Source organism: Amphiura filiformis, chromosome 8 (assembly GCF_039555335.1).
Source record: "Amphiura filiformis chromosome 8, Afil_fr2py, whole genome shotgun sequence".
NCBI lineage: Eukaryota > Metazoa > Echinodermata > Ophiuroidea > Amphilepidida > Amphiuridae > Amphiura > Amphiura filiformis.
In genome coordinates, this window is record NC_092635.1 from 44,393,728 (window position 1) to 44,417,911 (window position 24,184).

At 36.3% G+C, this 24,184-nt stretch overlaps 1 protein-coding gene across 1 annotated transcript in view; it reads right to left on the bottom strand.

Moving 5' to 3' along the window:
- The window catches only part of LOC140159570 (unconventional myosin-IXb-like), a 152,133-nt gene extending 129,544 nt beyond the window's left edge, over positions 1-22,589 (bottom strand). Inside the window, exons 1-2 of the mRNA XM_072183061.1 lie at positions 22,236-22,589; positions 2,256-3,107 (exon numbers count right to left, since the gene is read on the bottom strand). Of these exons, the coding sequence (XP_072039162.1) occupies positions 2,256-3,089 (834 nt within the window). The 5' untranslated portion in view covers positions 3,090-3,107; positions 22,236-22,589. The remainder of the gene's footprint in view (positions 1-2,255; positions 3,108-22,235) is intronic.
- Between the last annotated feature and the right edge of the window lie 1,595 nt (positions 22,590-24,184).

The following is a 24,184-nucleotide window of genomic DNA, read 5'->3' on the forward strand; positions in this document are numbered from 1 at the left end:
AAAAATTTATCAACATGTTGACAATATGTCAACATAAAAGTATGCTCATATGACTTGGTCGAGAATGTCATGAACTTGAATAAACAATGGTATAGGCCTATACCACAGTAAATGCATATTCTACATATCGTCTTTAATGCATGACATAAGCTTAAGTACAAGCTAGTGAAGCTACTTACTAAACATAAGACATCTTGGTTATTTTAAGTTAATTTTATCACTATTTCATAAGTACCATGTGTCGTAAACAATGTCGATAAATGTTGTAATCCAAATTTTATGTCAAGAACTTTTTCTGAAGATTACAACATGTCGATGACAGCACTAGTCCAGCTATTCTTTTACAATTAAATTTCATGAACCCCCCCCCCCAAAAAAAAGTTCTTCAGATCTTTCTTTTCACAGCTGTTAGCTTGCCAATCTGTTGAATGTTTACTGATACCATTCAGGTATTTGCCCACATCTTCAGTCCACTCAAAATGTCACAAGTGGGTGTACAGTCAATTTAGCTATAGTAAACTACTACAAGAGCCGGTATTGCCATACAGGTACCTAAAATGCATAGGACTATTCCAGTTGAAATCCATACACCCCCTATGGAAGACATGACCTTAATTTCCAACCATACACCTCCTATGGAAGACATGACCTTAATCTCCAACAAAGTAAGACTTCAAACGGAATCACCCATTCAGATAAACCACATTTAAAATTCATACTCCCTGTGTGGAAGATAAGGTCATGTCTTCCATAAGGGGTGTATGGATTAAAACTGTAACAGCAGAATTTTATTCAATGGTCATTGTCAAATGCAATTCATCCCACCCACACACTGATTGCATTGAAGAAGAGAAATCTTTTGAAACACCTTTCTCCTCTGACCTTTTCTAATGGTCTGTTTTTGGATCTACTGTAGAAAAATACACAACCCAAAGAAATATGGTGCATATAAAGGGGTAGACCAGGATTGGCCCAGTTCGCACACAGCAATGCCTCTTTAATAGCACGAACGAAGTGAGCTAGCGGTAGCCCTTCTTTTGTATCAGTATCAGAGAACACCCAATTCAGTGTGGGTACAAGTTATGGTGTCTATGAAATGGATAAAACTCTTGCATATCTACATGTACATTGTAGGGTACACAGATACGCCAGATGTATTCTCCTGTTCTCCACTCAGGGGGTACTCAAGGATATTCGTGTACACACATGACCAAATTTGTTCAGAACACCCCCTAAATATGAGTTCACCCAAAACTTGCAAAAATACAAATTTTGTACTTTCTAAAGTCAGTTTTCAGCAAAAAATGTACCCTTTTTTCTTTATTGCAGCCTTGCAGGATAACGATTCACTTCAGACTAGGCCCTCGTCAATTCATTCACATTCATTTGTTCCGTATTATCTCCTTTAACCACATATATTAACCTTATAATTAACCAAAAACCAAATTCCCTCTAATCTTGTATCCATACATGCATGAAAACATTTCAAATAATTGGCAGAGATAAGTTCAAGGTGGAAAAATCAAAAATGATAGAAATAATGTGTTTGTTCCTGCTTGTTATTATGTTCTTAATCCTGCCCACCCATGCAATATGTCTGCTGAATATTAATAATAGACATTATTTATGAATCCAGATTTTCATAAATAAAACAGTGTTTTGTAAGGATTTTTTTGGTAAGAATTGTTGGATTTTAAAGCTAATTTTAAAGATTCTGCTGATGAGCAAATAGCTAGCTAAGCACCAGAGGAAAACACGATCATGGTTTTCGCAGCTGTAATTCAGTTTTTTTGGTGCAATTGCGTTTTTTCAACAAAACATTTTTTTTTAATTTTAATTTTTTTTTTAATTTATGAGACCACATCTTTTCTTCACTCCTCAACAAAACGTCACGCTTTGCGATCCAAACGTTTTACTACAATATCAGGGACTACCTTTGAGGAGAGCATACGCAAACACTCTTTACTGCTCTCCTTAAATCTGATATAGGAGAGTGACTTTTAGCTCTCCTTGGTTGACCATTCTCTCCTTACATTCTGTTCCAGATGCTCTAAACAGCTCTCCTCGAAAGCTCCATTAGAGCTATTTAATGCTCTCCGCAAATTCCAAAAGACAGTCTCTGCAATATTAGTATCTTTTGAGATAGGGTAAAATTCTAACAATTATCACTTCGTCAATGCGGAAATGTAATGTGAATTGATTGTATTATAAATGTCTCGCGGTTTGTTCATTAATATTACATTTTTAATGCTTACCTCTAACACAGGTCCTGCCCCTAGCAATGTCTGCTCAACTCCGCTCGCATGCCCCTTTCGGCTCAAAGCCGTCAGGTGATGGATCAATAGGTTCGTACTCTCCGTCTTTCCAGAACCACTTTCTCCCGATATCACTATACATTGGTTCCTCTTTTCCTGTAACATGGTGTGGAAAGCCGAATCGGCAATGGCAAATATATGAGGAGGAAGATCCCCCAATCGGTGATTTTGATACAAGTTGACATATTTAGGATTGTAGATCGGGAAGAATTTAAACGGGTTGACCGCAATGAGTATGGAGCCGACGTACGTGTATATCTTCCCTTGTTTAAACCTTGATGATAAGTTATCAAGGAGTGTTTTCTCATTCAAATCCGGTAGATGGCACAAATCATGATATTCCTTAGTTGTGTATGGATGCGGGAAAAACCCGCTCACGAATGACTCTATACTCGTCATGTCGGATAATTCCAATTCCCTGCCGGGACTTTCGTTTACACTTCTCAGAAAAAAACGAAAATTAGTTTTAAACATTCCCGCCCCTTCCTCCTTTTCTGACACAATCTTTGGCCATAGGAGTTGTAATTTCACAGGACACTCTGAGCTCAGTAGACGTCTTTCCAAGCAACTCTGACCTGATTCTTGGTTCACTTCTGCGATGAAATAATTATCCACATTCTCCAGGTCCAGTTTCTCCAGTACTCGTATTAATATTTCCTCTGATGTGGTTTGTTTTGTAGCCTCCACGACCACATGGCTTCTTTCTGCCACTAGGTTTCCAGGATGAATGCGAACCAGGTACACCTGGTCATCAAACTCACTGTCTCCGTCCATGGTGGCGCCTAGGTCTTTCTGTAAATTAGTAATTAAGAAAAGCAAAAGTATGCTAGATTAGTTTTGTGAATACAAGATTTGTGAACATGACAGGAAAGGTGTCTTATTAAAATAAATCATGTGCTATTAAAGAGTTCAAATACCATTAAGGAAATAACTTATTTTACGACACAGGAAAAACAACGGAAATGCTAAGGCATATCAGAGTTTCCCCCCCAATAGAAACGTTAATCAGATTTGTCAACTTTGCTTAGGGTTTCCTGGTGGGTTTAGCGCTAACTGCAAATGTCAAAGACGAACGCTTGGTTCATGGTGCACGATTACGACAGGAAATTGCTTTAACTTCAAAAAGGAAAATGGCTTAATTTTGATACCTCATAGCAACATATGGGATCTTAATTGATTGATGGGTTGCGCTGAAGTAACAATAAATGATATCTATTGAAACTGATGCCCCCTGTGCATGCAAATTTACTGAACATAACTCGAGGCCTGGTTTTTTCCCACTTGTTATTTTATATTGATGCATACAATTTGTGGACAGACCCTGGTCCATCACAACCAACCTGGGCCTGTGGTGGCTATTAAATGATACATACGTTGTATCTGGACCTGCTGATGTTTTGCAACTTTTATTCATATGATCAATAAAGATGCATGACACATGTTTTGATGTTCAAGGCTATGCAATATTTTCAGCTATTTTCCACATGATCCCATAGATTTTATGCCCACTACGATAAATTTCTGGTCCATGACAAACCCAAGTCCGTCACAGGTCTGACACTGAAACAGAGCCTGGTCGGTCATGGACTGGAATATGCGGAAGCTCTGCCTGAAAATACTGTATAAAATAAAAGTAGGTCTCATCAATAGAAATACAGAGACAGTTCAGGTGTCCAGATTCAATTAAATACGGAACTTTATTCCTATTTTATGAGGGTCATCTTTAGTGGGTACCATATTGATTAGCTCGTTGATATGATTCACCAAATAAGTGCCAATCTAGAGACAGTTAATGAGTTGACCTCCCAAATAAATCTAGATGACTCATTTCAAAATTACAGTAAAACAATACAGCAATTAAACAAACCATTAATTATCATTGATATTGATTTAATTTCTTCTCAAACACTAAAAATATTGCTTCATTCTAACTTTTGAAGTTACAGTTGAAGGCTAAACCCATTCACATCCGTGCTAATTAAATATACACACATTTCACATAAAATATTTTCAGATCGATGATCTCTATCTTTAAACCAAACAAAATGAAAATTAGGAATACTTTAACCCTTGACTGATGCAGGCGACAAGTTCTAAATTTTCTTTTAAAATTCAAAAGTTCCAAATTGTACATTTCCATGACCATATTTAGAATCAGCATTAAAAACACATTAATATGAGTACAAACAAGTCCAGTATTGGTTCAATGGTTCTTGTGATACTAGTAGCTCTTCATATTTTGAGAAAATATCAGCTTGAAGTGAAGTCTATATAGCCAGCATGCAAGGCATAAAGTCCCAACATGGTTAGCAAACAAACAAATTCTTGTTTGGAACTAGTCATTCTCTTGTAAGCTTTTTGTTAACTAAACTTGTTGATGTGAAAATTAATTAAAGGGGAAAACACAACTAATTACAGCCAAGTAAATAGAGAACCGATGTTCCATGAGGCTGATCAGCATTTCAATCTATTTATGCCTAGGATTATTATACCACGGTACATTGACAACTGGAAAAAAACAGATTCTACATTATACTATCATAATTCTTTATATATGAAGTACGGATGGATCTTCAATGCATTGAGAGATATGCTCAATTATCATTTCAAATATGAAACAATAAGGCCCCACAAAAAAAAGTTTGTCACTCAAACATTTTTCAAAATACCTATATTTAAAAATGTTTTTTAAAGCTATGTGAAAAAATTGTGATGTTGGTTTTTTTTTTTAAATTAACTATGTTTCTTGCCCCCCCCACCAGTATTCCCTCCACTTTTGAACCAAAACCAAAAAAATTACGCAAATTTCCACTTTTTGCAGTAATTTTGCGCAAAATTTATCGATTTTGCCTCCTGAAATTCACTTTGCCCCAATGCCCCGCCAAAAAAATATTCCTGGTGCCGCCACTGTTTTTAGCATACTCTTCCTTATGTATTTTAACCCACTACGTGACAATTAAAAAAAATACAAACAAAAAAACCTGTAAAAAGCCTAACAACTTCCATCAGAACCTTGACCGCAACTACACACAGACCAATACAGCATGTCAGTCGCTTCGATTATTGTATTGATCTTATCACACCAGAAATAATAAAAGAACCACTAATTTGTATGGTACTTTTTCTTTTGCAAACAGGGCAAACTGAAAAGCTTCTACCAGAGTATGTTGGTTTGTTCAATTAATCGTGACCTGTAAATATGCTATCAAACAAAGTCTGATTTAATGCTGGATGAAATACTTTTGTAATTTTAAGTACAGTATTTCTATGTAATACCTATATAAATATGTCTGACCAAGATGTATATCAATACAGCATCTGACCACAACAGCAGTGGACCATGCCACTGTTTTTCCAAGACCAATTTGAAAATTTATTCCCTGTACACGTACATGTAGCACTGAATAAAGAAAACTTCAGTGCCTGGTAAACAAAACTTTTGTCAAAATTGCACGCAATCATATTCATAACATAACTTCTATTTTAACTGCACATTCCACAAATAGATCCAGTTATGCATCAAGTTTTAAGTAAAGATTTAAATGAAGAGCCAATTCTACCTTTCACTTTTGACCTCAATCCTAACTCCATAAAAAAAAACCTTAGCTTAAGTCCCTTAATTTTAAACTTTGAAGTTTGATACTAACGTTAGAAATGTGCCACAAAATTGGATTGGAACCTCTATATAAAAAACATTTTGTACCAACTGAAGCTCATCTTTCATAAATACGCTTGATGACAATGAGGTAAGGATCAAATAAGATATGAAATGTACTCACACAATGTAAACTATACTGAATTACATGCAATGTATCCACACATGGATACCACTACAGTACAGACAACTTTGAAAAGTATACTATTACTATGTAACACAAGTTCCATCATTTCATACTTACAAACACAATATCCAACCATGGAATACCAGACGTTATCTCAATGTTACATGACTCCATTCTTTATTCAGTGCAGAAGTATGGAAAACAAGTTAAACAGAACCTAGGATATATTTTCCTGTTGGCTTCCCATACCATTCCATGTTTTATCAATAACATCCATGAATCTTTGAAACGGACCAGAAATCTCCTCGGATCAAACCAGAAAACACACAATAATGCTCCACACTCGTCAACCACATCATTTTGCCACAAAAATGATTCACACGATCACTCAAATTTGATCATTCACCATCAGAAAAATTATAGTTGACATATTTATACAGCGAGAGACACACAACGTTACTCCATACACAATCACATCGTACCAGAAAATGATTTCATGTGATTGCAATCTGACACCACTTTGATGGTGAGAACAAAATATGAAATCATTCTGTAGTCAGTAATATTTGAGAAGGAAAAGTTCTTTGTCCTTTTCCTGTACTGATAGGTATTCTATAGGTGTCAATGTTACAATCATAACAAACACATGCTGCGATAGAAAGTTGTGGTACCATAATGTACATGGTTTAAACTTCCCTCAAGATGTAGACAGGATAGAGGGAGGGTCAGGAGTGACTCAATTAATACTAGAGGTTAGGCCTTGTTTACACCTGACTTTGACCCTACCTGAGGACACGAGATAGGCCTACCATTGCTCAATACCATGAATACACTGTAACTTGAGGTGAATATATCAAGAAACATTCTCTCTATATGCATAAGCTATACTTTGGTTGACTTCTATATCCTTACAATATAGAGAGGATATGGCTACATTATGCATGGTGACTCAATAAAACCACAGGTTGTACATGTATGTATGTCTACCTCCCATAGGCCTTGAAACACTTGATATTGACCCCACCTGAGGACACCTGAGGACATACAGCAGCAATTAAAGGCAAGGAGATATCATACCCATACTATACTTCTGTGCTTCCACCATAGACCCTGAAAAAATTGGGGTTTTTTTTTTCAGGGTCTATCTAAAAATCCACCCATGTATCATACAGGAGTAATGACTCGGTAGCACAGATTTTCGGGATAGACCTGCAAATGTTCATCACAGTAGGTCTCCATCCATGATCAGGATGATGAGTGTGACTCAGTGAAACCACAGGTTACAGCCTGTGGTCTAGATTGGTCTTTACACTTGACATTGAATAACATTGACCCAATGACCTGATGTATCAGAGGGTATAGGACACATTCTGCACAAAATGTTGAAGTGGCCATCGGTTTACACATGATTTTGAAAAAAAATTGTAGCATGTAACTGCATGTTGTGACAAAATATTTTCCATTCTTAATCTGCTGGACTTCAAAACATACTCTAGTAGTATAAGTATTTTGCTAGTACCCCGCCATTCAAATACCTTGATATTGACTGGCTTTACATTGTTCCCAACATACCCAGAATCTCATAGTACAAAGTACAATTCTACACCCAGTGACACATAATTCAATTCATCGTTAGGCTGCTGGATGCCATAGAATGCCACAGTAGTCATACAATCCATAGAATGCCACAGTAGTCATACAACTCTGCATGGCTAGCTAGTGACACATACGATAAGCTTCTGGATGCAAAAAAAATGTCATCATTGTTCAACCTATGATAACAATTGTTTTGTAAAATACTGAGCAAATGCCAAAATAAGAAACAAGTTGCAACCACTTTTGTCAACTTGGTTCTATTGATTTGCAATTTACCACATTTGGTAACAAAGTATAATGGGCTATTCCATCTAAAATCCGCACTACCCCTGTGGAAGATTTTGGAAATATCTTCCACAGGGGGAGTATGAATTTCAAATGGACTTTGCAGCTCCATTAGACATTCACCCTCTCTCTCTGTTCATGGAGGTAGTAGAGTCTCTACTACCCCCGGGCTACTACCTCCATGCTCTGTTGAAGATTCGGGTTGAATCTCTCTCATAAGGTGTATGAAATTCAATGGAGCTGAGCACTAATAAATGTATGTTCATTCCATTTGCAATTCATACTCCCCCTGTGGAAGATATTTCCCAAATTTTCCACAGGGGTAGCATGGATTTTAAATGGAATTGCCCAATTTCTATAAATAACACCAATATTCAATTTTTCAGCACAAAATATGAAATTCTTTACTAATTCTCTACCATTGTAGATGATTGTTTTTAAATAGTCAACTTACATAGTCATGATGATGATGATGGTGGTCATATCAAATTTCATGAGTATCTTTGGTCATATCATCACCCAGTTTGTACACATTTGTATAAATAAGCATATATATCCGGTCCGTGGAAACCTTTGCCAAGTTTATCAGAACGTACTGTAAATTCCAGTTGTTTATCTACATACATCATCCCAATAGCCCGAAGAGATAGTCATCATGGTCATGATTGTACATGTTTTAAAAGTTGTGTCAGCACTGCTATCCACTCGATCATATACACCACTATGTCCATACACTGTGACCACTGACTGTTTATACACTTTATCAAACAGATTTCCACAGTGGATTGTCAGTAAACGACTTCCGGGTTGCGTTTTACCATAGACAGTGCAGTGGAAATACTACATTTCCAAAGTCTATTACCTGGTTTACCTTTATACTGACCTATGGCCACAGCAGACACTAACATGTAAATGCTAAATTTCACGCTATATTATTAATAAGTCTGACACAGGTAAATATTACAATGCATTTGGACGTGCTTGGTCAACCACATACTATAAGATCTTTCAAGGCTATATTGCAAAAGAGTTTTTCTGTACAAAATATATAAATTTTAATCTGAAATTAGTATGCGGAGAGAGCTCTCCAACTTTAAAGCATAGTTGTTTTGCTGAAGTATTTTATTGTTGACACACGACAATGCTTTATACCCAGATAAGAAGTTGAATCAAGGAAATGAAACAGTTACAGGATTTATTGAAAACTGACAAAGAAATTACTGCCCTTGTTTCTCTCAATTTCCAATTGAATAATATTATAAAACTGTGTCTGTTTCTTTACCTTGTATAAATGAAAACAAAGAGTAATATCAAGTTATTCACTATTAATAGTATTATCATTTTTAAAACCCAATAATATAACCCAGTTATCTTAAGATTAAATTTCAAAAAATATTCATTTTCAATATTGAAAGTAACTGTAACTTTAACTGTAACTGTGAAAATTATGTGGGACTTAGTACAATTCCAAATTGATTATACTGTTTGACAAAAATTGGACTCATATTGAGAAATTGGCCCAGAAATATTTAAAAATAATAGGCATAGATCTCTATTTTGGCAAATGTTTCCCATAAAATAAAATTGTTCCAATATAGTGTTTTTTGCATAAAAATATCATACAATGTTGTTAGTTTTATTTATAAAATTTGCCAGCAAACAACCATGAGGTACCATCCTGCTATCTCCTGTAGACAGGCTAACCATATGACCCAAGTACCGGTATTACAATGCATGGAAGTGCAATTTAATTGACCCTGAATGAAACCTCATTAATTATGTAGTCATCCCACCTAATTTGGTCACTCGGACCCAAACCTGTTTTTACTTAAATTTCCTAGAATTATATTTGACGTGCATGGTATTATTAAAGCATCAGCACAGCAGAAAATAGATCCCTGTGAAGTTACACCCATTCATCATTATGTACTAATTTGTGATCAGCTTTAATAATTATGACTAACTTACAAAAAATATTCTCTTTCCTTCAGGTTCCCCTTTGATCAGAATATGAATATTCTACACTCATTAAAAAAAACCTTTTTTTTTTACATCACAGTGATAATTTACTAATTTATTACTAATTTCAGCTACAGAATAAAATGGATTGTTTTAAATCATATTTAACATTATAGTGACTTGCTAATCAAATATATTTCTCTTTCCTCCTGGTTTGCCATACATATTTATATTTTACATGCATTCAGTCCCGTACGCAGGGGTGGGGTGCGACGCACCCACCCCCCAAATTTGGAAAAGTATACAAAAAGTCCTAAAATTTCAGAATTTGCGAGCGTAGTGAGCAAAAAATCAGGGTTTTACGCTTTTTTGGACAAAAAAGGTTCAAATTTTGGGAAGAAAGTCCACTTTTTCAAAATCAGCACCCCCAAATGAAATCTTGCGTACGGGCCTGCATGCATTTATAAATAGGCAGTGATCAACTACTATACAGTTACTAATTTATAAAATTTGTATAAATTGAATTTTTTTAACTTATCATATAAACTTCATTATAGAAAAAATCATCTTTCCCTCTGGGTTGCCATACATTTGGTCGAAATATTTAATGCATCAAAAGAAAAAAAAATTATTTTCCATAAAAATATTCAGTAATCAACTACTGTTACTAATTGGCAGCTTTTGAATGGAATGTATTGGCAGATTCAGAAAGGATTTTTTTAGCTAATGATGACTACATCGTGAAAATATATATATCGCTCTTTTGAATTTGTCATACATTTGATACATGTCTAAGGTACATTTTCCATGCAGCATGTATTTATTATTTCTCATAAAAAATCAATGATCAACTAGAATTTGTTCACAAAATTATTGACAAATTATACTAGTAGAATTACATTTTGCAAATTTTTTTTCAAATACCACACACACCTGTGCATTAGCATCACTTCACTACAATTTTGTACATGAGTCAACAATTTGAATTGAGTCACACCAGCACACCTGAATCACACTTAAATTTAGGGTTAAGTACATAAAATTCACTTGTATACCCAATACTTCCATGATGAAATGCCCAACTTCCATCATAAATTAACGAGCGACCATTTTTTAATATCAATTATCATGTGACTGAAACTGCCCTTGTTTTACCAAGCTTGATTATAAACCAATGGTGAGCTTTTATTGTAAGCTTATCTTGAAAAGATGGACATTTTTTCTCTATATTTCAAACGATTATTGCTCAATTTCTCTGATTCATGATACACATGTGAGTAAAAGTGATTAAGGTAGGCATTTTCGGTTGGGTTTTCGGGTACCCGACCAACATTTCACTACTCGGGTAAGAGAACCAGCATCAGGTTACCCAAAAAGAAAAAAAAATTATTAATATTAAAAAAAAAAAAAATGAAGGTTAGTTTATTTATTTTTGTCAGGTTTGGAGAGTCCCTGGACCTAAAAAGCTAAGGATCATTCATGGTTGACCTACAAAAAAAAGGAAAATTGTTAGTGTTTTTAATATGCAAAGTGATGATTTGTGTTCATATCATATTAGGTACTCTATTAAGGGGTGGGGTATGAACGTTTGGACAGTATTTATTGTGGGACATTAGAGCACATCAGACATATCGAATTGTATTCTGAATACGAAGAATGTCCATCTGATATCAAATAATTTTGATTTTTTGAAATTCGCAATGTAATACACATTTTATGGCAAATGATTAAAAATTGATATTTTTGATATTTAACAGTACTCGAAATAAACTTTATACTTAAAGTTTATGTAGCTGGGATGAAAAGCCGACGATCAATTGATAATTTTGACCTTGCGTATTGAAGATATGGATTTTTTTCCCAAAACACAAAAAAAATTAGGTCTTTGGGGAAAAAAAATATCTTCAATATGAAAGGTCAAAATCTTCAATTGATCGTCGGCTTTTCCTCCCAGCTACATACACTTTAAGAATATGTCATTAGATTTATAAAATTTACTTGAGAACTGTTATAATATCAAAAATGTGAAAAATATCAAATTTTAATAATTTGTCATAAATTTTTATTATATCGTGAATTTCAAAAATGAATATTATTTGATATCAGAAAGACATTCTTCGTAGTCAGAATGCAATTCGATATGTCTGATGTGCTCTCATGTCCCACAAAAATACTGTCGAAACGCTCAAAACGCTCATTCAGATCCCATTTCAAAATGCATTGAATATGTATCCATTTTGAAATCATTAAGAGTATAACATGAACACAAATTATCACTTTGCACATTTATATAAACACTAACAATTTTTCTCTTTTTTTTTTTTTTTTTTTAGTAGTTCAACCATGAATGATCCTAGCATTTAGCTTAAGGTTACGCTAAATTTCTATGGTTCTCATCCTAATTTGGGCTGTACGTAGCCACCTAAAACAATTTTTTTCTCCAGAAAATAAACATCGTAGACCTAAAAATCATAGGTCATCTCGAAGCTAACATTCTAAGCATTATTATTAATTATGATTTATTAATCTAGCTCATACACAAATGTACTTTGTCAGTGTTTCAATTTTGTTCACGTCACGTGAGCATGAAGATTTTTGTGACAGAGGCCATAATTTAGTGATGCATGCCACGATTTTGCTTTTAATTTGGCTACAGATAATAAACAGTTCAATAAAATAATGTCACTATTCAGCCTGTATAAAGCTTGTGTTGATTTTATTTTATAAGCTTAAGCATTGACAAAATTTGCATGGAATCTGGTACCACTTGTTGTCATTTTTTGTAACAATAATATTGTTTTTGTGTATGATATTATCGCCAGAATTCTTAGCTACATTATTTCTATGATATCTTACCATAACATATGTGGTATGCTAGTGTTACTAGGATTCACCAAAAATGAAATATCTGGGCGTTTAGGCACACTCCGCTGTCATTTTGTGACGGTTTTCAATTATCGCGTTACGGCCACTCCATAAAATACACGCCGAAAAAAATCGCTCTTTCATCAACATCTTTCATTCTGTTGATGTCAAAATGGACATGACGATTAATGAATAGCGTTACATGCTAATCAGTAACTTACTTCTTACCAATTTGGTCCAAAGATGCCAAAATTTCAAATTATTTATCCTCCGGACACTTGATTTGAATTCAGCATTTCAGCGTGTGTTGATTTCTGAAGAGGTCACAAGGTCACTCACGTTGTGTGCCCTGTGACAACTCGTATCTAGTACCAACTCGGCCTTATTTCAATTTGACCCGCTCTCGGCGCTATGTCAAACAACTGTGTCCAATTTTCTTTGCCATTTTCTTCCTCTCCCGCACTCTCCTTCAGTCCCTCTTGCTTTCCCTCTCTATTTCTCTCTCTCTCTTTCTCTCAGAAAATATATAATTAATCCATAGGGCCTACAATATGAAATCTAATAGGGCTAAATAGTATACGTAAATAAAAAAAAATAGGCCTAAAACCAATCTTTAAAAAAATATTAAGGGGCTGGCATTTTCTTGGGGGGGGTCCCAAATATACGGAGGGGGGGTCGTAAATTTTTGGAAAAAAAAATAGGGGGGTCATAAAATTTTTAATGACCAAATGTAGAGAATCTGAGTCACAAGATGACTACAGATATTGTGTTTATTTTATTTAAAAGGACCGATTTCAATACAATTTTAGCCTGTTAAGGGGTAAGGTGTATCGGTGGTGGCCGGGAAGGGGGGGGGGGGGGCAAACTTGGGACCCCCCTTCCAAAAAAAACTACACAGCCCCCTAAATACATAAAAGAAAGGCATGAGAAAAAAAAACACATGAAAACTAGGCCTAATAGGCCTATACCTAATGGGTTGTGAAATAGGCCTAATATGGAGAAAAATTTTAATGGCCTTTATGATTGCAAAAATACCCCCTGCATGGCAAAAAAACCATGCAATTTTTAGTAGGCCGAGAGGGCAGTGCCGGTTACAGGAATAACGCGACCATCGGGAGGGTGTCTGAGGGGGATGTGAGCCTCGAAACGGGGGTACCAGTGCAGGGCCTCAAATTGCAAAACCTGTGTCTTGATGACCTACTATCAAAATGATTTTGCTGGAACAAATTCGCATTTAATGGAGCAAAAGTTTTAATGATTATTAAAATGGACCTAAATACTCGGCGCTTATATAGGCCTACTGGCTTGTCAATCCCAGTCCAACAATTAAGGGGGTGTTAAACAAGGCGGTTCTCGAACCACGAGTCTCGCCTGCTTTCGCGACCACCTGCTTTTGCGATTACTTTTGGTAGAGGTAAATGAATTTGGCGGTTATCGGCTGGGCACGATTATCTGGCTGATGGTGACTGTACCCACCAAGTTTCATGCCCATGCAACAGTTTTTACTAATTTGACCTCAGATGACCCCTGGTGACCCTGAAATGACCTTCCAAAAATTTGGCTCTAAATGTTGACTGTACCCACCAAATTTCATGCCTATCTGAAATTTTTTACTAATTTGACCTCAGATGACCCCTGGTGGCCTCGAAATGACCTTCCAAAAATTTGGCTTTAAAATGTTGACTGTACCCACCAAGTTTCATGCCCATACAACAGTTTTTACTAATTTGACCTCAGATGACCCCTGGTGACCTCGAAATGACCTTCCAAAAATTTGGCTTTAAATGTTGACTGTACCCACCAAGATTCATGCCCGTACAACAGTTTTTACTAATTTTACCTCAGATGACCCCTGGTGACCTCAAAATGACCTTCCAAAAATTGGGCTTTAAATGTTGACTGTACCCACCAAGTTTCATGCCCGTACAACAGTTTGTACTAAATTTGACCTCAGATGACCCCTGGTGACCTTGAAATGACCTTCCAAAAATTTGGCTTTGAAGGTTGACTGTACCCACCAAGTTTCATGCCCGTACAACAGTTTTTACTAAATTTGACCTCAGATGACCCCTGGTGACCTTGAAATGACCTTCCAAAATTTGGCTTTAAATGTTGACTGTACCCACCAAGTTTCATGCCCGTACAACAGTTTTTACTAATTTGACCTCAGATGACCCCTGGTGACCTCGAAATGACCTTCCAAAAATTTGGCTTTAAATGTTGACTGTACCCACCAAGTTTCATGCCCATACAACAGTTTTTACTATTTTGACCTCAGATGACCCCTGGTGACCTTGAAATGACCTTCCAAAAATTTGGCTTTAAATGTTGACTGTACCAACCAAGTTTCATGCCCATACGACAGTTTTACTCATTTGACCTCAGATGACTCCTACATGACCTCAGTGACCTTGACCCACTAACCAATACAAACCGGTTCTGTCTTGGGTCAAGATGCACCCACCCACCAAGTTTGAGGAACGTGCGACTCCTAGTCTGCAAAACTTTAACCAAATTTGTCACATACACACACACATACACACCCCCACACACCCCTACACATCTACATACGGAAAAGTGATTATATAGTCAGGCGAGACAAAAATGAGACCCCTCAACTTTTTGGATTGTTACAAAATTCAGAGATGCACAGACAGACCCCAAAAATCCTGAACTTGCAAATCGTGCGAGCGTGGCGAGCGTGTGTAGTGGAGCTGTCGCCCAGCACGGCCGGGGATTGGGGGCCCGCTCAAGGGCCCTGGTGGGGGTAAGCCAGATGGTTTCTGCACATTTCGCACCACAGGAAAGGACATTTCAGAGGCTATTAAAAAAGAACATTTCAAAGCTCCTGGCTTGTTCTACACTTTTAATAACAAGTGCTTACTTCTTCCAGAAACCATGCTTTAAAGTTACGAGTTTCCTATACTTTTATGCACAAGAGACACTCTTAAAAAAATGTTTTTTGGTTTTATTACATGACCAATATGGCTGATGTTGAAACAGAAAAATAAGGCAATAATTAAACATTTTTTGTGCTTGGTATCCACTGCTTCCCCCACCCCACCACACCTACCAGCACCCCATCCTGGGCCTTCACGTTCAGTGTGCTTTTGGTTAAAATTTCAAGACGACAAACATTTTAGCAGATTTAGCACCCCAAAAGAGACCATTTTTGACATAAAAACCTGAGTGTTTTAGACTTTTTTGAAAAGTTTTTTTGACCTAATATAATATTAAACATGGCCTACATGACTGAAATTGATAGTATAGGCCTATAATGCGCAATATAAAAACAATGATTCATCAAATTGTCCCCCCCATCGAGATGTGGGAGGGGCCCACATGGGGTACTTATGCATGAAGAATACATGGTATGATATATAAGAGTAATTTGTAAAATTCGGTATGTTAAACATACAGCGTGTCACTACAAATTGGGATTTGAATAGTAGGCCTACTAGTATATCCCAAGGGAAATACATACACACACCCACTCACCCCCACCCAACCTACCCCACCCCACCCCAAGTCCACCCCGACGGCCACACAAAGCGAAATGATCAGCTAAAAGGTCCACATCAAACCTTTGACCCAAGTTTGCTTCCATTTAGACTTAAACATGACTTGATCTTAGAGTATACATGGTATACATAGGCCTATACGGCATCAGTCCATGCAGCATCATCTCAAACGTCATCGTTCATTAATACACATTGCATACTTCTTACTAGGGTAATATTCATTGAGGAAAAAGAGATGACAGCAATCAGTGGCATGCTGGTCCGATAATGGACTAAAATTCATCAATTTTGGCATGAAAAGGTGTTCTCAATAATATAAAACTTTGATTTGGCCACGATGCAAAAAAAAATGAGTACCATTATCTAGCCGAGTCATCCAGTCGGGGAATTTTCATTTTAAAATTCGAGATTTTCTCAGATCCGGAAATTTGATATATATAATGCGCAATATAAAAACAATAATTCATCAAATATTTGACCCCTCCTCCTCTTGGTATGTGGGAGGGGCCCACACGGGGGGGGTAATAATGTACATGCAGAATACACTGTATGATAAGAGTAATTTGTTGGGAAAATGAGACCAAAAATTGCTCCCCATCCATAAAAATCGCTTGTCCCCCCTCTCGGCCCGCCAAAAAATCGTTGCCCCCCATTGCACATGCCAAATTTTTGGGATGTCAATTTACCAACTTTAAATGGTCTTTATACATGTTAAGCATGCGCTTGTGAAGGAAAATTTGCATTAAGCTTTTCCGTCACGGTTTTCCTAAGCATTTTAGAGAGTTTTATGTGCCAAAATTCACTTGCCCTCCTCTCGGCCTGCCAAAATTGCTTCCCATCCCCTTTCGCTCGCCAAAAATTTCTTGTCCCCACCCCTAATTTTACCCTCCCCAGGGCTCATAATTATTGCACAGCCTTTAGATGTCCCCATTTTCTCTGCTAAAACAAACAAAATAAACATGAAACAACCCCGGGGGGGCACTCCAACTTTGGAGGTGACGCGTATGTAGGGCTGTTAAGACCCCCTTTTTCAGCATCGCTATCACCCAAAGACCCCATATTTTTTTACGAACACATGCTTTCGCTCCAGCTCTGTCACCCGAAGACCCCTATTTTTCCATTTGATCTGTCACCCAAAGACCCTTACAAGTTCAATTTGAACAGCAACTTTCATTTATCACTGATTTTGTTACTTATTTCAAAAAATAAAGAAATTTGAAGCCATTTAGACATAGAAAGTTGATTTTCGAGGTTTTTGTGGCGCTGTTTTGGTTCTCACCCAAAGATTCCATTTAAAAAAAGGTCATGTTCTCACCCAATGACCCCATATTTTTTACATTTGCTCTCACCGAATGCCAAAAATCATGCTCTCACCCAATGACCCCATATTTTTTTACATGTTGCTCTCACGAATGCCCCTTAGTGCGAAAGCGCCAGCCCTACACCTATATCCATTTCAAATTGAAGTGCCCCGGGAAACACCCACCCCAACGAACTAACTAAACAGAGCCCTACAAACAAATACATCTTGAAACGCAAGCCCGTCGGCCGTTCATGCTATATAAAACATGAATGTGATAGGCCTACCCGAAGCGATTCTGTCAATCAAGCTCCAGCACAGCCCGTTATTGGCCAGGATTTTAGTGTGAGGATAGGCCGAAAAGACAAATTTTATCCCAATTTGTAAATTTCTTATCTCATTTTTAGTCATTTTAAGGCCCGGTTTTAAGGACTCTTTGCTGTTCCCATGTATTCCTTAAAATTATCTGTGGGGGATGATCCACCACCGACTCCTCTGGGTGCCCCACTCCCACCCAACCAATCACAGGCTTCAAAAAATATTTTAATATTTTTTTGCTCTCACCGAATGCCAAAAATCATGCTCTCTCCCATTGTCCCCATATTTTTTAAAACCGGGCCGGTCGGGTTTTTTCTGGCTGCATTACAATAGGGCAGTGTCTTTTAGGCCGAGTGCGTCTTGGGTCGAGCTTGCAACTGATGATCAGTATAATTGCATGAGGCTGACATCTTTATAGTATGTTTTATAGAGATAATTGTGTTATGCATGACAGGTGACAAGCTATTGCCTGTCAATCAAATTTGTTACCAAGCATCGGTAAACAAATTTAACAATAGGAGCTGACTGAAGGTGACAAAATAAGCTAAAATGGTCATTTTACACTTTTTTTAATTTTGTTTTTATTTCACATGATTGGTATGCATGTTTTCTTACGTGTAAGATGATAATATATTTTTTGAGCTGACAAAGCCATAACAGATTTTGTTTAACCTTAAATAGGTCTATGGATACTCCAAACCCCAAACATTAAATAACCTAACCGTAACAAAAATTCAACAACAAAAATGCTTTGGGTTTTTTTTTGTTACAATTTCGGGTACCCATTACTTGCCCGAAAAATGTGTCGGGTGCCCAGGTACAAAATTACCCGAAAATGCCTGCTTTAAAAGTGATGCATGCTCGAAACGAAAAGGGCTATAAAAAAAGCTATTAAATTTGTTGCCCACGGTAGCAAATTTGAGCCATTTTCTTTCCCAGCATGCATCACATTTGCCTATCGGTTGCTATCAGCATTAGGCCAAATAAAAAATAAACATGTTTCACGTCCCCTCCCGCTTCCTTTTTTGAGGTTTCCTCAAATATATTTTTATTTTTTGAAATTCAGTTATAACTTTTCAAAAAAATATGTCTAGGAAGTTGGGATTCTTTCTATAGCCTTGTTAAGATACAAGAAACATTTTAGGAAGGTTTTGTGATCATAACAGGGGGTGTAACTCTCAGAACAACAAATAAAAAAGGGCCGCCTCCTTTTTCCCAGGCATTATTGTATACGCTAAAACAGCTCCAAGTATGGGTATTTACACCAATTTTGCAATAAAAAATAGAAAATAAAAAGCCCCTCTTCCTCCTTTTTTTTCGAAAACCGGACGTGAAACATGTTTTATTTTTTACTTGGCCTTATGGCTTCTGATACATTTCTCTGTACTCTTAGAAGTCCAACCACTTATTTATTCACAAACATTTCCAAGAAAATTGCTCACTCCAATATTATTACTTCAATATCCAGTGAGTATATTTGATGGCTAACTTAAGATGTGACCATGTTTGATTTAAAAGGAATGCTTCCAACCACAGACAAATAATTAAAGTGGCTTAATTAATAAGCCAGGGTTAATCAACTTGACAACAAATTAATTGTAGGATGATTCAGATTTCTCCAAAGACCACAACTAATTAGAACAACATCAATTACGGTACATGTTTAATGCATTGAAAAACTGTAGATAAAAGAATATTATAGTTGTGCTCGATGCTCCACATCACAAGTAGCTAGAAGGCTGATCACAATACTCCAAAAACCGAAACTGAGGCTATTTTTAATATATAAAAGTTGCTGTTTATGAGATATAAAATATAATTTTAAACATATAAATAATTATGTCCACATGGACGGCTTTAGCTTAAGTAACACGGCTCTCAAGCAAAAGCTTGAGGAATTTGGCGTGTGAATTGCCTTGAGGATTTTAATTCCTAAGTTTGTCCCCAAATTTAACCTCAAAAAATGAAGGGGATTGCACAATTTCTCGACATGGTCAAGTCCTACTGCCATGTGAATGAGCCATTTTGCGATTCTCAAGTGCTCCTCATCCACTCAAGCTTAACCATGACCTTGGTTCAATTGTATTTAATATGCACTATGAACCACAATAGCCTCATTCCAATGGCATAGTTCAATAACCTCAATTATGCACTCATAGTGCAAAATTTGACCTCCAGTTGCAGGGTACGAGTTTTTGTACCCACATTTTCAGAGGTCATTCAATGAATGTACAGATGTATTTGGATTAAAGAACCGTGCCCTGATAGATGAGCATGTTCTGGATCCTAGTGATGGTTCAATTAGTGTCCCAGTTATATTCTAAAGCTGATGTTATCAGGCAAAACTTTAGGATATCCGTTTTTGATGGAATTCTGTGGACACATAGTCGGGGAATGACTTAGGAATCACAAGTTCACCAATTCTGAAGAATTTTATGACCATCTGACCATGCACTTGTACTGGGTTTTTGCAGCTCAGTGGATGATGAAATTGTTTGTGTAATTGTTTGTCTAAAGCTGCAGAACTAAATAATTACAACTTAAATAGAATTTATATAAACAATTTATATAAGTTGCTGTTTTTTGGAAGAAATTTGTAAACAATTATTGTTCATGTTACATTAAAAAATTTATCTTCAGGACTTTTCTCTTCTTCCTTAAATGAACATCCTTGCAACATCCTTTGTAACCTTGCAACAAACTTTGTTTGTTCCAATGGATCCAAGGATAGTCAATGGATCTACAATGAAGATGTGTACATGTATGTATTGTATGTCCGAAGTAATGTATTGGTCTGTCTATGTTGCACCATCCAGCTAAAATCCATACACCCCCTGTGGAAGACATGGCCTTAATAGGGAGTGTAGATTTCAAATGTAGTCACCCATTCAGATAACCCCATTTGAAATTTAAGGCCATGTCTTCCATATAGGGGGAGACCGGGGAGTTATGGCCCGAGACATATGGATTTCAACTGGAATAGCCCAATTATACCATAGTGTGATAATTAATCTTGACTCTCACAAAGAAATTCTGCAGAAATCTATTGATTCTTTTTTAAAGTTAATTCTGCACACTAAATGTATGTATAAACTCAAAAGTCTAAGCATAGCTTTGATTTATGCAAATTCTGTTTACAAGAATCTTTGCAAGAATTACGTCAGTCAAGAATTACCTCATGAATTCTTGCTGAAATTCTAACCATGCTGTGGCATGTTTTAGTTATAATTGACCATCAAAAATCACCAATTTGGTCTGAATAGAAAAGTGACATATGGCCCATGACATTCATCATCCTCTTCTTAACACTCATTCAGCCTATAATACCACCAATTTTACTATTGACTTTAATACACAGACATAGATTAGTGCTGTCTTGAGTAGATAGCTCAATATGTAATTGAATTGACCTGTGCATGAACCCTTATTTCTCTCCCTCTCTCTATCTCTTATCACTGGTCTATCCCACCTTGACCGACCTAGGGTGAAATGGTTGAGTACATGTTATAAAGGATTCATGAAACCAACCACCAATGACTTCACCATGTGTGTGCATCATCTGACATCATCATTCCCATCATTTGAGTTGACATCACTGCTTTAGCTATACATAGCCGGTGTTACAGAATTCAAGATCTGACATGCATGCATTATGCATATCACCTGGCTTGTGTTATAGATGCATATCACTAATGCATCTCATAATCAAAGATCGCTTTTGTTGCCAGATAGCAATCACAAAAGTACTTTCTTCAAAAGTAAATTTGTGTAGCTTAAAGAATATATTTACTGAAATACAAAAAAAGGTTGCTCAACTTTGAATATATTATGTGTGTGTTACGGTATTACCTTTAATAAATGGGAGTGCCCCATTTATTATGTAGCATTGTTCGCGCACAAACTGTATATCACAGCTAGGTCACACGTGAAGTTTGTACGATATACAAAGGAGACTGCAATGACAATTCAATGCTAATATGCACTTAGCAGTTGGTTGAACTATAAGGTGCATAATTTCACAAATGTATAATATTAATTACCTATGGTGTTAATTACTCTACTGTGAAGTATAAATTCTGTAAGCTTATAGAATATTATACATACATATTGATGGACCATGATGACATTGTAACAAAGAAAGAAGCTCAAAATAGGTACAATTAAGACCCATTCAGTAATTAATAGTTCAACATCTTGACTTGAACATGAAAAGAAATATGTTAAAATCCAACATTATACCACCCTATCTCACATACACACACACAAATCATGCGATACTCATCACGCAACTTACTAGCTATCGGATACGCCATTTTCGCTGTCATCTTATCGCTGGACGTACGTATTTCCTCAAGATGTATATACAAGATCCAGCACAAGCAGTGTGATAGACGATAATCACACCTTATAATACTCCGTAATTGAAATCCTGGCAGTGTATGAGGAAAGAAAGGGCGTGGGAAAAGCTCCAAATCCTCATTCAATGGCGTTATGTATGTCACAACATTTTAAGGGGAGAATCCCGTCCCACTTGGCAACGACTGTGTGCTCACACTGAACGTGTCTTACTCGTCTGAGCCACTTCTCATAATTAAGCTACCCAGCATTCTCTCTTTTTACTCCCCTTGCCTGCCTTGGTTAGCTCTGATGATGAGTAATCCAGCATACAACCTCTATGGGCCCATACAAATAAGTACAGCAAGGCCACAACTATTAACATTTTCTGGATAATGTTTAGGGAGTTGATAAAACTCAATAAATACACATCATTGTTTTCATGCCTGGCAGCAAATCAAGACTAAAGGGGCTTTTATAAGAATGTACATGTGAAATGTGGGGTCAATCCAGTTCAAGTACAGGAGTAATTAGTGTGTTGACACTTGTCAGTGGTGTACATTGTACATGTAGCCATATGAAGGGCATTGACAAGCAACTTTTCAAACTATTTTATTTAAATAGGAAAAGGTACTTGGTAAACAGAGATATTCAAACAACATGTTTTTGACAATCTATGGTATAAAATTTCAGTACAGATTCCAACAAAACAATTTTTCATTCATTTCTATTTCCTCATATCATATATCATATCATAATCATATCATACATTAACATAAAACTGAGCCGAACTGAATTGGATTGAACCATCACCAGCCGACTGATGATGATGACCATATTATAATACAGAGTCGTAGCAAGTGGGCAGCAGGGGTGGCCATGCCATTCGGCCCATTCCCCCAACATTTAAATGGATTTCTAAAGTTATAACATCCATTTGGACCCAAAACCGGCCCCAATTATTTTTAACCGCACTACGGCCCTGCTATATTAATATCATATCATATCATGTCCTCATCTTTACATAGGCCTACAAAATAAATATATTTTATTTTTTTCGCAAATCATCTTTTTTAATTGATTTAAATTTAATGACTACAAATTCAAATCGATAGCAATCATATTCATATAAAAATAAAAATATTAGCATTATTAACAATTGTTGGAACTACAAAGTGCTATACCAACCAGTTTGAGTTTGTTTTTTGTTTTTAATTCTTCCATCAAAGGCAATAAAGCAATTTATAGATCCTGTCAAATGGCTGTATTAAAATCAAACACGCCTGCCAAAGGAAAAATCCATAGCTATAGCTTTATGGCTTTACATATGAAGCATTCTACTTCTAGTATTATTTAGTGTCATACTACATATTCATGCCTGCCAAGTTCTGACAATATTCTGAACAATTTAATAATTTTATAAATTTCAGGTGTATGAGTCTTGTGAAATATTTTGATATTTTTAAAAATACTTTATTTACTAGGGGAGATTGGTTTGGGTCCCTGTGGTTCAGGCCAATGTTTGGTTATCATGTGACCTAGACATCAATGTGTTTGCTACTTGGACCAACTCTAGATCTGAAAGATGAGTTGATTTCAAGTAAATAGAAACAATTTGGAAAAAAATTGACAGCATCACCCTAAGCATGTCATACATATCATAAATACAATAAATCTTTGTTGGTGCATCGCATTAATGCAGTATGTCAAGCTGTCAAGTGACCAAGCATGTTCTAGCATAAAGCTATGTTGTATGTAGAGAATCTTGAAATAAATTATTAGCACATATTTTAATGTGACTGGCATACAACCTTAAAGTCACTTAAAGGTACTCCTCAGATTTATGCAATTTATTTTATTTGAACTGTGCATGATCTGAAAGCTTTCTTGAGCACTCCAAATTTCCAC